This window comes from Sceloporus occidentalis, unplaced genomic scaffold (assembly GCF_023333645.1).
Source record: "Sceloporus occidentalis isolate IW3139 unplaced genomic scaffold, rSceOcc1.0.p SCAF_83, whole genome shotgun sequence".
NCBI lineage: Eukaryota > Metazoa > Chordata > Lepidosauria > Squamata > Phrynosomatidae > Sceloporus > Sceloporus occidentalis.
In genome coordinates, this window is record NW_028317063.1 from 229,229 (window position 1) to 244,678 (window position 15,450).

Here is a 15,450-nt window from a genome sequence, read left to right on the forward strand (position 1 = left end):
AGTTTCTAGAATTAATAGTTTTCACATTTATAAACTTCCCCGGTAGCATTATAACAAAACTAAAAGGATCATCATTACCATCAGGCACAGGGGGCTCCTGGGGACGGCCAGGAACGAGCTACGCGAGAACCTGAGAATGGCATTAAAGGGACCCTTTGGTTGAGTTGTCAGGGATGGACGCCATCAATCACCACGGCTGTAATAGGATCCTTGGAAATCCTTCAAGGGCCCCTAACCTCACATTCTGATGGAGAAACCCTCGATCTTATCAACATAGGGAGAGGCAGGACGGACAAACAGAGCGTTAAGAGAGTTTAACAGAAAATAAGTGCACGGCCGCTAAAAATAAAGGACCAACGTCACGTCTGCTTGGCCGGGTATTTTAAGGGGGGGGGATCCTTAATTGCATTTAAAGCAAATATTTACTAAAACTGCAGAGCCAATTAGTAATTAAAGGAGGCCATTGGCGTGAGTGCGCGCTAATGATCTGTAACAGATGTTGCCACTTCCAAACAACGTATCAGAAAAAGCAATAAAGAATATCGTTTTCGTTTATATAATATTGGGAGAGCAATTAAAACGGAGCGGGACATTTGGAAAAAGTTTATTAAAAGGCAGGTATGGGCAACGAAGCGTTAAATAAGTAATAGAATATGTCCCGTGAAAACGCTGCCCGGGTCCCGTGGACGGGCCGGCTCCGTGTCTCTGTAACCCACTGAATGTCGTAAAGTAAAATTCAAATGAAAACGCGAAAGCATGCAGAAAAGCATTGTAGCAACACCGTAGCCCGCGAAAATTAAACGGCCAAGTCGGCTCGTTGAAGACTTTGTTGTCGCGGCGGATGGTAAATGATGATATGCTGAGATTCCAACGGCCCATATAGTTCCCTTAAAGCAAAACTGATGTTCCCTACAGAGAATACTTTAAAACAAGCCGGAAACTTTATTTACTTAAATTAAAACAGGAAATAGAAAACATTAATGCGCAAAGCCTCCGATCCTCGGACTTCTCATTACGTCTCGATCAGGTGCAACGCTGCAGCAGAGAAGAGAGTCGCTGCGAGCCATTTATCTTAATACTGGCAGATAATGTGAAATATATATATATATATATATATATATATATACACACACACACATACACGCATACATACATACATACATACACACACGCAGGCAGACACGCAAGAACCACAGACCGAGCGGTCACAGCTGGTAAGAACATTAAAGGGACATTCTAGTCCTCAGAATTATTATTTTAAGGCATATTGGACGTTATTTCGTTTGGACAGCGATGCCTCTTCCCGCACGCAGAGCGGCGCATGCACGTAGAAGTTGTTCCTGGTTCTAGCTGAGCAAGAAAACGAGGTCGAAGTCTTATTTTCTAACTCCAATAAGTAAAGAATACCCGCGTCGAAAAGGACTTTGCGCGAGAAGCAGACTCGGAGCGGACCGTTAATGCTCCAGCGTGCCGGTTCTCAGTTAATTTTTCTCCTTCAGGCCGAGGACCGCATCACTCCGGCGGGTCATGGATGACCGGGTTAAACTGTATGTGGTATTCTGCTTCCCACGGGGCACGGAGCCACTCCACGACCTCCCGGGGCAGCGACGCGTCTTCGGTCCATAGAAGCCACGCGCTCTCGCTCTGCTGGGTCTGCGGAGAAGAAGAAAGTGCGGGTTATTACCCACCAAGCGTCTGTTGGAATAGGCACAATCGTACAATGCACTGGCAATCTAAGGGTTAAGACAACTGCTGGGACTGAACGTTAAAGGAACGGTATCAGCGGATTATAAAGTGCTTTCCTGCTTCCTTCCCGGCAGCCGGCAGCGATGGTCCTGCTGGCACGCGCTATCCGGTAAGTCAGCCCCTTCACTGCTTATAATCACTAATTACTTACCTTTTCCATAATTAGTAGGGGATAGCAAGGCCTAAAGAGTTAAAGATGGAACCTTTATTTCCTTGTCTTCAGTGAGATCATTCACTTTCCTGAACTATTCATCAGTCAGCAAGCTGTGCCAGTAACCAATCCTCCCCAAATATTACTCAGAATTTATTATACCGCTCTGCCCTTTCTACCGACAACTGTTTCTAGATTTCAACATTTCAGGTTAAAAATCACTACTTTTAGGTACGGTAACTAAATTCATTCATTAATAGCACCCGTCACCTGTGCTTTGTTTTTGTCAGTTTAGCAAAATTGCAATTATTTTGGAAATACCCAATTCTAAAAGGTAACCTGACGGAAGCCGAGACCCCTGTCGGCCCGCGGCAGGACCAGCGTTATCTCCTCAATTTCCCGTCCGGAATTCCATTCTCATCCCTCTCGCAAATTCCTACATAACCGATCAGCAGCCGCATGAGTAATAACTTAATGGGGAGGAATAATGATGTAGTTCTTAAGAACAGCAAGATGAGATGGCTTCCCCCATGGTACATGCGGAAGGTGGGTTGGTAATAAATATACACTACAGTTCAAAAGTTTGGGGTCACTTAGACATGTCCTTGTTTTTAAAAGAGCGGCGTTAGCAGGACTGTCACAGAGCCAAACGTGTCTCGCTTGTCTTTTTTTTGGCTCCTTAGTATTGTACCTCATTATACAGCCGGATGTGGAGGTGACAAGAGGCCGACTTAAACAAGTGCACGGAGCTGATGCTGCTGATCGGCTGTTTCTCCGTCACTAGCACCGCGTCCCGGTGTCCCGAGAGGCCGTCGCTCGGCTCGGCGGGGAGAGCGTGAAGCCACTGGTGGCTCTCCTCCAGAAGGTACATGTGAGTTTGCGTGAACAGCAGGGACGCCGGAGAGGCACCGGTCGCTACAGCCTCAAAGGATTCGCCGTTATGCTCAGCCATGTGAGATTCGGTGGATTTCTGGGAAACAACATCCTCTGACGGAGAGAGCAGAAGAGACAGAACATCTTATCGGGTCAAGATAACCAGAAAATCAACAAGAAGCACACGGCCCGTACTTGCAAGGTTCCCTCTAAAGGTTGGGTGGAGGAAAAGTACTTTACAAACAAACAAGAGGTGATTGAACGATAGCAGAGAGCAAGGCCCAACATGTCAACGGAATCCCAAGGTTCTGCAGAAGAACAATACGTATTCCGTAAAGTCATGCGCAACCCCTCCTTAAACCGTGTTTTGATCTGCTGTAGGGGCTTTGAGGAGGGAGGCAGATATAAGTCTATAAGAATACAGCGCCAGACAAAACAAACCTTACCTTTCACAAAGTACACCAGCAGGTACAGAAACTCCGGGGGGCTTTTATTCTCCGCCTTAAGGTTATCTTGCAGAAGAGGCCTGGCGTACGTGCAGAAGGGATTTAGAGAGGGTAGAAGTGGAACAGGCAGTCGAAGCTTGCGGGGCATTAAATATTACATAGAATAATAATAAATAGCCATAGTCTTGGCCGCCGCTTCATTGGATTTGATGATTACTGTAAAGTCTTAGGTATTATACACATACTAAATGTAAAACTACACTTTCCACCCCAGTAGTGTTTTTTATGTAGCATGGAAGGCATGCACTCTTTTGCTAAAAGGAGTTATATATGTGAGAGCAGAAGAAGGAGAGAACGTTGGGGACAAAAGTTAGAAATGCACCCAAAACATATATTATTATTTCAGAAAATTGTAAAGTAACGTTCCCTCACCAAAGGCGATGCTCGGCTGCGATGGGCTCCTCTAGACTGTGTACCAGACTATTGCGGTACCGTGGAGGTAACTCGGAGAGGGTGTCTACAACGACAAACTCCGTTATCTCACAAACCTGTAGAACGCCAAGAAGAACTTATGCCTCTCAGCCAGGGAAAGCCATCAACGTACCCAGGATGTCCTTGCTGAAGGTCGCGCTGTAGAAGCGGTTCCTGGTCAGGAGGGTGTAGGCAGCTTCAGGGCCGTCAAACCCGAGGTGCAGAGTCTGCTGGTTGAGCCCGACGTGCAGGCGCGTGAGCGACGTCAGGTTCTGCGCGTCTCCAGGCTGAAGCCAGTCGCACGGAGGTCCTCTGCGGGAGAAAATCTAGTCACAGGAAACCCCACGTCCCACACGCTATAAATCACAAGTCTGTCCAGCCTGTACCTAACATCCCCGGTCACTTCCAAGAAATAGATTTTCTGGTTTGACACGACTACCAGAGCCCGGAATTCTTCGGAACGTCCAAATCGAACGACCGGAACCTGGGAGAAAATCAGAAAAACCACTTAAAGAAACAGAAAAGACGTCAGAGAATTTGCAAGAAACACAATATTGTGTCATTTTGGGTTATTACAGAGTTTACTAAAATAAAACTACAAGTAATCAAGTAATTCTTTGTAACCCTTCCGAGTTACCTTTTTGCGTTACTTACTGAGTAATATATGGGCATAGAGACTATCGATGCTCCAACTGAAAAACAAATCTCTATCATGTCTGCTCAATTAAATATACTTATAACAAAATACTCGGGTTTACCCTAATGCAACATCGAAACTCTTCCATCTCCCCTCCGAGGACCTCCATATCTAGATACAGCTTGAGCCGATGATCTACCAGACGAAAGTCTAAACTTTGCCGAGACCCTGGACACGAGGAAAGACCAATTTCAAATTACTAAAATGTATACAATAACCAAGCTCAGTTCATTCTCGTTTCTTTTTTAGTGCTATGGGGTAAAGTTTTTTTTTTTAGTTTGCTTAGACACTTCCCTCTATTTTTATCAAATTGAAGGTCTTTTTCCGTAATAAAGGTTTACCTTTTTCAGCACCTATCATTGCACCCTCACTCTGTACACACCTGGACTGATCTTACACGAGTCCTCTGGTAAAAGGCTGCTGTGACTTAACGCCGGGGTAGGAGTGCCGTATCGGTAGCTGCCGGACAGACTGTTGTAGCTGGTGTCTGCCGGGGGCTGCAGTCCCTGCTGTTCCGCGTTGCAGCTGTAGAAGATACTGCTCTCCGTGTCGTCTCGAGTGCCGATGGAGCTGCTGCCCGTTCCCAGGCTCTCGGCATCCCCTTCTCCCGTGTAAAAGGACGTCTGGTTGTCCGTCTCGGACCTTCCTTGCGTCTGTTCGCTGGGCACGGAAATCACAGGCGTACTGCAGCCTCTGTTCTGATTTAAAGGCGCCAGGACAACGTGACAACTTCCACACGATGGGCAACAAGCATCTCCTGCAATGCGACATAAAAATAAAAAGAGCTATAATGGATACTGCTGCACCGTACAAGGCTAGAAACATTTCAACAGCTCCATAACAAAATGTATCAGGAAAAGTAGAAAGTCAGGAAAAGTCTAGAACATCACTTTAATAGGGAGCTGAAAGAGACAAGGAGACGAACAATGCTTCATCCTCCACTTCAGGTCCCATTTGGTGCTCTCCCCGCTACCCTCTGCCCCATCTACAAAGGATTCATTAAGCATTCATTTAGAGAACAGAAAATCAGTTTTCTGCCTACCTGGTGTGTAACTATGACTCTGGTTAACATCACACCAGGCTTGTTGAACTCTTCATTCAACAAGCGGAATGCTCGTGAGCTGAGACTTTAAGAAAATGTTTTCATTGTACTTTCTACTGTTTTTTTTTGTTTTGTTTTTTTTGACTATAGGTTTGTGGCGTCACCAAAAGAACATCAACGATTTAAAATGTAAAATTCAGTAACAGTGTCCCTTACATTAAGAACCAGGTTTATTCCAGTGAAATACCGTGGATGGAGTCACCTGTGGGATCACCGAGGGGGCCGTTCGCTGTGTGGTCCTTTGGTTCGGAGGTTGTCCTGTAGATGTCCTCATCTTCCTCTTCTGGATTGAATTCAGCTTTGCATTTGAGACACTGAAAACTCGTGCGCTGTTCGCCGGACACGGATTTCTCTCTGCGGTTGTCCTCCAGGATGGGACCCAACACTTCAAGCAGCGTCTAAGCAAACAGCGAGAAGGCAGAGGTTAAACGTCATCAACCGAAAAGGATATTCTGCATATGAAGATGATCTACCACCGCCTCCTTTGCTACAACTACCACATCAACGGTCTCCAACAAGGAGGCTTCCAAGTCATCATGTACGGGTGTATGAATCTACATTCAAATTAAAAAATATAAAAAAAGATATAATATACAGTATTTAGCACAAAGCGATAGACTGTATATATAGTATATAATCAATCCATAAAATTTCACTTTTTTTACATCTTTATAGTAGCTCTAGAATTTTTTCATTAATCATAAAACTTGCCGCGGGCCGCAAACGTCAATTTGTTAGACAGCGACTGTCAAGCACATGCTTAAACACATTCACTATGAGAACAGGTCTGTCTAAAGCATACGTCTCCTGTAACTGCGACCTTCACCCTCGTCTTCAGCGGCGAGCAGAACCTGCGTCAGCATGGAACCCAACAACCCCTTAACCCCCTGGAACGCAGGTTTGCAGAGGGGGCCGAACGGGATTTACAGTTGAAAGATTACCGCAACAGAATCTCTGTCGCGCCAACGTGACTTTGAACCAAATCCCCAGGCGACGCTGCGGGCAAAAAAAGGTCAAATTCGGGGATTTAAAAATTGTAATTTGCAAGGAGGACATTTGGTAGACAATGTCTATTATTCCAGTTACTTTATATTTTGATGTGATATTTGTCTGGCGTTTCCTTTTTCACTGGCCTTCTAGTTACTACTTTATATCAGAATTTACTGGGCCAAAATGAGGTCCTTTTCCCCCAAAAGAGGAGTGAATTGCAGGAAAACTTCCACCGCAATAGCAGTCTTACCGTTACGGAGATCTGCGGGGTGTTATCTAGGACCACAAATTGCAACCTCTGTTTCTCCTCGCAAACCGAATCAAAGATCAGTGTTAGGACCGGAAGTTCTTGCTCCTCGCCCTGGAACATAAAAAAAAAAAAAATTAGGATCGCCAAAACATGCTATTTTGGTAAAGCAAGACGAATAGTTGTTTTTCCCCAAAATAGCACCTTGATGACTTCACTAAATATTTCTTTCCAGGTTTCGTAAAGCCCTGCTGATTATGAAATTCTGATACATGCTCTCTGTAAATGCTTAGAGAAGAACAGAGATACAGGGATTAGGGGATTCTAGAACTCAATAAGACAATGGTGCCCTTTCATATAAATGTTATATAAAAATCAGACTCTTGTCCTGTGAGCTCACATTCCATTCCCAGGGCGTCACAGACATCTGAATGTCCCGTAGGCTGCGCAGTTCCCTTTTGGCCAAAATCCTCCCGCGTTCCAGGTCTATCTCCAACAGGAACTGGCGCGTAACGCGCAAAAATACCCAAGGCCAATCCGGGTTACGCGGCTGTCCATACAGGACCGGGCACACCGTTACGGGGGGACACAGGGCATCTACGGAGGAGTCCAAAATAATACAAATAAAAAATAATTAAATGACACGAAACCGAATGTGTGCTGCGTACAAACTATTTATATGAAATAAAGTGTATAACATCACAGCAAGCTATAAAATATTGCATTATACTCCCTTGGACAACAAGACAATCAAAAACAAATAGGGTCCAACCCAAAGCAAATATATAAAACAGGTAGAAATTGAATATGAAGGCACTTTTTCACAAGACACAAATAATATTGCAATATTGATAAAATTGCAAAAAAACTTCATGTTTCATGGTCCACCTTTTATGACATCATCTTCATCTTCTTGTTGGCTATTGTCCTCTTGCCCCCACAAGTTATCCTCCAGAACATCTTCAATCTTCTCTATCAGCTTGTCTACAGCCACATCGGGGCTATTATTTTTGTCAGGAGACCAGGCCGGGGTAGGGTTGGGTAACTCCGGAGCAGGGGATGGGCTTTTCCGCTTGATCTCGCTGTTTGGTACAGGAGAAACAGAAGGGCTCTGGACAGGAGATGGAGAACATCTGGCAGGAGGAGGACCGTGACCGTCGGGGTGATCCTGACCGAGTTCGCTCTCCAAGTGAGCTCTGTACTGCAGCCAGTCCACCCCGAACTGCTCCCGAAAGCTGTCGGTACGCTCGATATCCTTCTGGTGCTGCAATACCGGCTCTACAAAAGGAGACAGAACGACCAAGAGGTTCAAGGCTTGGAATATATATCAGAATTGACTTGATACATTATAGATCATTATGTAAAAGGAGCATGTCTCTGACAATGAAGAACTTTCACAAAGCACAAACTAAAAATAATAACTAAAAATGAAATGGTAGCAAACTACTTACTCGTTTGATTAAGGTAATGTCTTAAAAAATAAACGAGCAATGAAGAGCAGAAACATAATTAACCCCACAGGTATGGGGTAGACATATTGGAAATACAGAATGTTATGTTCTATGCTCTCCATAGACCCTGCATAATAATTACTACCCTCTTAATAAATACTTTGTGCAAATAGTGACCAAACTTATATATACTACCAAAGTGCAGCAGCGCCTCCCAGTGGCTGCTCTGTAGACACCTAATAGACAAAAGGGCCTGCAACACACATACTGGGAAAAAGAACAGAACTGAACTCACCGATCGGCTGTCCTCGCTGCTCACACTCGCTGTCACTCGGCTCAGAGATACTCGCCCTACGGACTTTAACCTGGAAGCAATTGGAAATACGGGAGTCACGCAGACCGTTTGGCCGATCTCCTAAGCGCCGCTGCGTAAATACGGTCTCACCTTGGATTTCTTCCGCGGGAGTCGGGCCAAAGCCGAGCAGCTGTCTGTTAAATCGCCGGTGCATGAGCTCTCGTTCGCAGAGCCTGTGGGAGGCTGCCTGACCGTTTCACCCATTACCTGTATATTCTGCAGGTGGAATACAGTTATAATCAGAAAGAAAGTAACTGCAACACGTAAAAAACACGTATTTGTATACTGAATGATCACAAACATCTATATACTCACAAAAAAAACATACAGTATAACACAACGTATGCCCTCGGTCATCTTACCATTAGCTCTAGCCTGGCCAGCAACACCCCATCCAAAAACATCTGCAGAAGACCCAAAGACATGTCAGGAACATCAGGTATCCGGACGTGGAGAGAACATAGAATATATGGGTTTACTCACCTTGTCAGAGCTTTTGGGTGATAAATGCTGGGCTGTTAACACTTTATAGTCTTTATGAAAATAAATGGGGTTCCCTTTCAGGTAAAGCTGCGAGAAAAGAGCAGAGGTCAGTGAACGAACCTACACCCAGCCTAATACCATCTGAGTCACCGAGAGCAAGCGAAGGGGGCAGGGGATATTCACTCACACCCCACCCTCAACAACGACCCTTACCCAGACTCGACTAAAAAAAAACACCTTGCTATAGGTTTCTTCAAGGTATGTGTGATCAGAAGTGGCACAGCCAGGAGAGCAAAATCATCAATGGACCTTATAACTACAACGACAACGATACCGAATACCGAATACCCAATAATGGAGGGTCCATTACCTTTCTGAGATTGTGTAGTCTGGCCAAGCCTTTGAGCTGCGCATGGTCATGGAGGAGGTTAAAGGACAAATCTAAGTGCTGCAGGTTGGATAGCAGTTCCAATCCTGGTGGGTAAAGAGACACAAAGAGTCAGCGAGACACGACAGACGTTCCGACTCCCAACCTTATGATTTAAAGCCAGTCCGTGCACTAACCTATTCACAAAATAGTACACGCTCCCCGCACACAAATACATACACACTGACCGCTGGTGTTGGACAGCTGATTGTGTCTAAGGATCAGAGTCTGCAGTTTGGCGTAGGCTTCCGTGCCGAGTCCCGGGGCCGTCGTCAATAGGTTATATCCTAAATTCAGATACTGAAGCTCTGAGAGCACCTAGAAGAAAAACACGAGACGTTGGGAGGCTGGGCCCTCATTAAAAAAGTCAACGCACTTCAGTTTATCTTATCCCAAAATGCTATCGCTATCCAAACAATTCTAGAGTGTGCAGAGAGGGGGGGGGGGGATCTCACCTTTAAATAGGACCCGCATTCTTTAATTTGGTTGTGACTTAGATCCAGGATTTTCAAACTGTTTAATAATTCCTGAAACAGTAAGCAGAAAACATCTAACAATGCATGGCAAACAACGCTTTAAAAAGACACCCAAAAGCAGCAGAATCACTAAAAACATGCAACGTCGACTGATGCAATAAAAGCTGCTACAGAGTACTATAAAACACAAATGATTAGTGAGTTTGCACGCGCGCAAACGTTCCGAACCTGCGATTCGCAGATCTATGCATGGCCACGGGCTTACCAGGGAGTTATCCAAAGTACTGATTGTATTGTAGCCAAAATTCAGCGTGTGCAGCTCCAGCCAGGGTAAAGCCGAACTCAGATCTCCCCCGCAGAGAGAGATCAATTCCTGCGGCAGATCAGAAGCATGCAGTTACACATATATACCGGATTGAGAGGGGGGTAGATAAGTGGAATAGTCTCCCAGTGGAAGCGGTAAATTTAAACACGCATGAGCTATATCTAGTAATCTATGATGCGACCACAGACTGATTAAGTCTTTATACAGCAGATTAGACGGGACGCACGGTTCTTATCTGCTGTGAAAATTCTATGTAAAGACTTAATTATCCAATGAGGCCCGCAGCCTCAGAGCGTTACACGGTTATTTTGTGTGTGTAATGATATACTTATGTGATGAGGATGAATAAAATTGACCAGTAAAGCGATGATCCCCTTGCGCCACTTGTAGGCAAAATAATGATTTATAAATACATTATCTGTCTAATAGGGAAGGATACCGCGTGACAGACGCTGCGGGTGTGATAACAGCGAATCCGTTACAGCAACAAATCTCTCATGAGATGCCGTTACTCGGACCATATACTAAAGTAAGAGAAGCATGACGTGGTTTACCACACAGGCTACGGAACAGAGCTTGTTAATGCATATATCCCATCATTGTTTCTTACAGCTACCAAGTCATATGCTGTCCTTTTATATACACACTATTTGTGTACAAAGATCTTCTCTTATCTCAGAGATAAAAAAAGGCTATTAAATCTTATCTTATGGCTTTTTGGTAAATAATGGAAGTCTGGGAAGATCAAGTGGCTATTAAAGATCTGTGTGTGTGTGTGGGGGGGTGATTTAACTGGAAATGTACTGTCCTCTAGAATAAAGCAATCCGTAAATTGCATCGGGACACAGACCGTACCGGCGCGTGATAATCAGAACATATTATTGCATGGGGTCTGGTCACAAAGCTCCCGACGCGCTCAGCTTGGCTACAACGTATCTGCACTCACCTCCAAGCTGGTGACGCACTTGGAGCAGGTCAGCACCTCCAGCTGAGAATAAACTGAACGCAAGCCACGAAGGCAATGCGGAGGCAGCGAACGCAACTGAAAGAGGCGGTTAGAGATCATTACGCAGATATAATACACTGAAATGGAACCGGTTAAACGGTATACACACACGGCTGTACAATAGGCAGACCCGGCAAAGCAGTAATTGGTAAAGAAACAAGTAGTTTGAATGATGGGCCCTGATTAAACGTCACGGCCTCATCACCCCTCCACCCCCAAAAATTTCCTTGAGGGTCCTCTGCCCCTTACAGCCACCCCCGTTTACCGCCTGCTGCTATACCTTTCTTACACGCGCAAGCGATTTATTCTCACCTCCAGACTTCGCAGCGACTTAAAGGGGAAAATATTCACATCCAGCTGGCGAGGGGAATCAGAGGGGTGAATGAGCTAGAGAGCAGAAAGAATCAGATTAGGTATGAATTGTATGGTTCATTAGTAATCAAAGACAATATGTGTGCGCTAAGAACGTCTTGGAAGGAACCCATTACTTCTGGAGAAAAATGTGCTATAAAAGCGACCAAATCCCCTGTAATTATTCTAAAAAATACATAAAATACACATTTTGTTACAAGAGCGGCACTGAATAGAATTTTTAGTGAGCAATGGGTGCGGAAGCGAGACACTTCGGCGTGTAACAAGGGTTACCTTGAGCGAAGGCGCTTTCTGAAACATGTCTAGCAGGAACTGTGTCCGTAGAACCGGGAGGTTATCGGCAGGGTGAGCCGGCAGCGCCTGGAACCCAGATCCCGGCCCTCGCGGGAAAAGCTGTTCGAATAGGCGGGTGGCAACCTGCAGGCACGGCGTGAGAAGGGACAGGACGCGGGATCCGTCCAGCACAGAATCCCCTGCAACGCAACAAGGGTCAACCCCACTACTTAAAAACGCCTTAGACTTTGATGTCTCAAACACCGCTCAGGACTCACCATGATCCCGCAACAGTTGGGCTAACGCCTGAACCTGCGTTTCCGGAGCGTCAGTTGGCATTGACCTAGAACAAAAAAATATGAAAAGCGATTTAATCAGAAACTTGCAATTACTCTAAAACACGCTACTAAAAAAACTAAATACCCAGCTAAAAACCATGGAATACTGGGGAGTTTGGAGAATACATTAATTATAATTATATTATACTGTAATGCACCCTACGAGATTTGGGTCACATGATTCCCTGTCAGAAGACGAATATTTTTTCATACCTGAATACCTCTATGTTGTCGGTCATTTAAATGCGCAGAAAAACAACGATGGCCCAGAGCGCGTGCTAAAGAGATTGCGACATTACGGGAAGCGTCCCTAGGGGCCGGTCACCTGACTTGTACTTATTTAATTAACGCAGGATAACACATCGTCAATCCCTCTGACGCTCTAATACACAATAACGGTTAATGGGCATGCACGGAAATATTAAAAATTGAATGGATACGTGAACATATATAATTAGTGTTAATAAAGGGAGAATTGGGATTAAGTGTCCCTCCTACCCTCTCTCTATAGAAAGGTTAGGCAAAAAATAACATGTGATTATCATTATTCCCAAATATATATATTTAAGGACATATGATGCATAAGCCCCCCTATTATACACCAAGACCCCTCAACTGCACGGAGGGACTGTAAAGGGAAATTACAGGCTTTCACATAAAAAGCATTTTCTAAAAGAAAAAAAAAAAAGGTTTTCTTTTAGCATTTACTATCACTTTCTTTTCATGGCCCTAAGTGTAACAATTGCACTACATTACCTGACACCTAAGGGGTTAACCAGTCTAATTTCCATCACATGCACAATAAACAGGGACAGTGACCCTCCAAGCTGGGAGCCCCGGATCTCCCTCCGGATCTCCCTCCAGCTCTCCCTCCAGCTCTCCCTCCAGCTCTCCCTCCAGCTCTCCCCCACACAGCTTACCTTGCAGTGAGGCACATAAACAGTGACCCCTCGCAGGTTGCCTACAGCTTGCCGGCTGCCTCCTTCTCCGGACCCAGTCCCTTCTCCTGCGCCCGGGCCAGTCTACGCTCCAATTCCTGTCACACACTTTGCACACGATCCCTACTTCCTGGTTACCGTTCACACAAACGCGACCACAGTCAGAAGCGTCCCGTCTCTTCCTGCTTATCATAGAGCGCGCTGGGCGGAAAGAGCGGCTTCCTAATGAACCCTATCGCTCCCTTACCATAGATTCCAGCTGATTATACAAATAAACACAACAGCCACCAAAAGGGCTACGCTATCGTGTGGTGGGCGTGGTTAGAGGCGTAATAAGGGGTGTGGCTTTATTGAGACTTTTTATGTGACTTTGTGCCCCATTGCTGGGTATTTGTGTAACCGAGTGGGTTGTTTAGAACAAGAATAATAGATTTTATTTACACGTTTAATTTATAAAGCCGTTTCCTGCTGTTTCTATACACATTATTGGGGCTTTTAGGGCTGTAGAACCCTGCGATCCCCTCATACCCAGCAAACATTCTAACCTCCTAGAAAAGAATGGCATTGGGGAGGAAATTCTAAATTGGGGTACTTGGGATTAGTTGATACACCTTAAAATTACTCAATAACAGCAAGAAATGCCAATAGTATCATGCTTACAGGTATCTTGACTGTTTGTTAGTTATTACTAAGTGTTAATATCTAACTGTATAAAGCAGGATAGAAATATACATTGTATTAATAATGATAATATATATATACATTTATATATAAATAAATATATATATATATATAAATGTATATATATATACATTGTATTAATATACAGAAGCATACGCAAAGTATACAATGTAATAATAATGATAATATATACATGTATATATATATATACATATATATATATAAATATATTGTGTATAAGTATATATATCTATCATAGTGTTATATATATATATACATTGTATTAATATACAGAAGCATACGCAAAGTATACAATGTAATAATAATGTTGTATTCAGAAGGTCAGGATTCCTCGCTGTATCATCCGTTCGCTACACCGAGCTGGACTCTGACATTGAACCAAGTGCAGGAACGGCCGGAGGCTTCGGAAGAAAATCAATGTCACAATGATCAATATTCACACTGAGGGGGGCATTGATCTGTTGTAATTTGTAATTTATTTAACAACAAACCATGTTTTTTTTTAACTATGCATTATACTGTATATATATATATATGTATATTACAATTAAAAAGTTTAGGGTGACTTAGAAACGGCTGATTTTTAATGGAATCTTTTCATAGATGTACAGAGACCCTTTATCACTCCCATCACTCCTGTGTTCCAATGGCCCTTTAACACTCCCATCACTCCTGTGTTCCAATGGCCCTTTAACACTCCCATCACTCCTGTGTTCCAATGGCCCTTTATCACTCCCATCACTCCTGCGTTCCAATGGCCCTTTATCACTCCCATCACTCCTGTGTTCCAATGGCACTTTATCACTCCCATCACTCCTGTGTTCCAATGGCCCTTTAACACTCCCATCACTCCTGTGTTCCAATGGCCCTTTATCACTCCCATCACTCCTGCGTTCCAATGGCCCTTTATCACTCCCATCACTCCTGTGTTCCAATGGCCCTTTATCACTCCCATCACTCCTGCGTTCCAATGGCCCTTTATCACTCCCATCACTCCTGCGTTCCAATGGCCCTTTATCACTCCCATCACTCCTGTGTTCCAATGGCCCTTTATCACTCCCATCACTCCTGTGTTCCAATGGCCCTTTATCACTCCCATCACTCCTGTGTTCCAATGGCACGTTGTGTTCGCTGATACAAGTTTAAGTTAAAAAGGCAAATTGATAGGTAGAAACCCTTATGCAATTTTGTTACAGACAGAAATGTCAGTGACCCCAAACTTCTGAAGGGTAATGTATATATAAACACAATATATGTGTACAGAAGGGTAACAATCTTATAAATCATCTCGTGATGCACTTGTCCCATCGATCCCCTTGTATTTTGCATCTGGGACATGAACCAGGGAATCATCTCACATGTTTTACAGTCTAAAAATAGATCTTGTGCCACCGACTGCCACCACTCTGCGATGGGACGAATGAAACGTCATGGAAATCCATTAGGATGGCCCCAGGACACAGAGAGAACTCAATATGACAGAGTGACACCGAGGGTGGAAACCATAGAGGGACTAACGGAAGAGCCGACGGGTATTTCAAACATTAGAACGCAGGGAGGTTTTTAGGAAGAACAAAGTAA

At 44.3% G+C, this 15,450-nt stretch overlaps 1 protein-coding gene across 1 annotated transcript; it reads right to left on the reverse strand.

Moving 5' to 3' along the window:
• Positions 1 to 1,512: 1,512 nt before the first annotated feature.
• Positions 1,513 to 12,230, reverse strand: LOC149285155 (serine/threonine-protein kinase 11-interacting protein-like). The gene is made up of 24 exons (XM_089495708.1): positions 12,170 to 12,230; positions 11,892 to 12,091; positions 11,559 to 11,633; positions 11,187 to 11,282; positions 10,181 to 10,288; positions 9,895 to 9,966; positions 9,628 to 9,757; positions 9,383 to 9,486; positions 9,013 to 9,099; positions 8,892 to 8,933; positions 8,620 to 8,745; positions 8,470 to 8,539; positions 7,612 to 8,001; positions 7,124 to 7,320; positions 6,727 to 6,837; positions 5,689 to 5,884; positions 4,767 to 5,141; positions 4,446 to 4,552; positions 4,074 to 4,171; positions 3,821 to 3,999; positions 3,649 to 3,733; positions 3,217 to 3,296; positions 2,589 to 2,884; positions 1,513 to 1,653 (listed from the first exon to the last, which is right to left on the reverse strand). Exons 1-24 carry the CDS (start codon positions 12,228 to 12,230, stop codon positions 1,513 to 1,515), a joined length of 3,426 nt encoding a protein of 1,141 aa, XP_089351834.1.
• Between the last annotated feature and the right edge of the window lie 3,220 nt (positions 12,231 to 15,450).

What these genes read in the sequence shown, in the direction of transcription:
- LOC149285155 (XM_089495708.1), bottom strand. Translation starts at nt 12,230, where the DNA reads ATGCCAACTGACGCTCCGGAAACGCAGGTTCAGGCGTTAGCCCAACTG. An exon ending in TGAAGATGATGTCATAAAAG is followed by an intron (nt 7,321 to 7,611) that starts GTGGACCATGAA and finishes ACTCCTCCGTAG; the next exon opens with ATGCCCTGTGTCCCCCCGTA. An exon ending in GAAGTGACCGGGGATGTTAG is followed by an intron (nt 4,000 to 4,073) that starts GTACAGGCTGGA and finishes TTTCTCCCGCAG; the next exon opens with AGGACCTCCGTGCGACTGGC.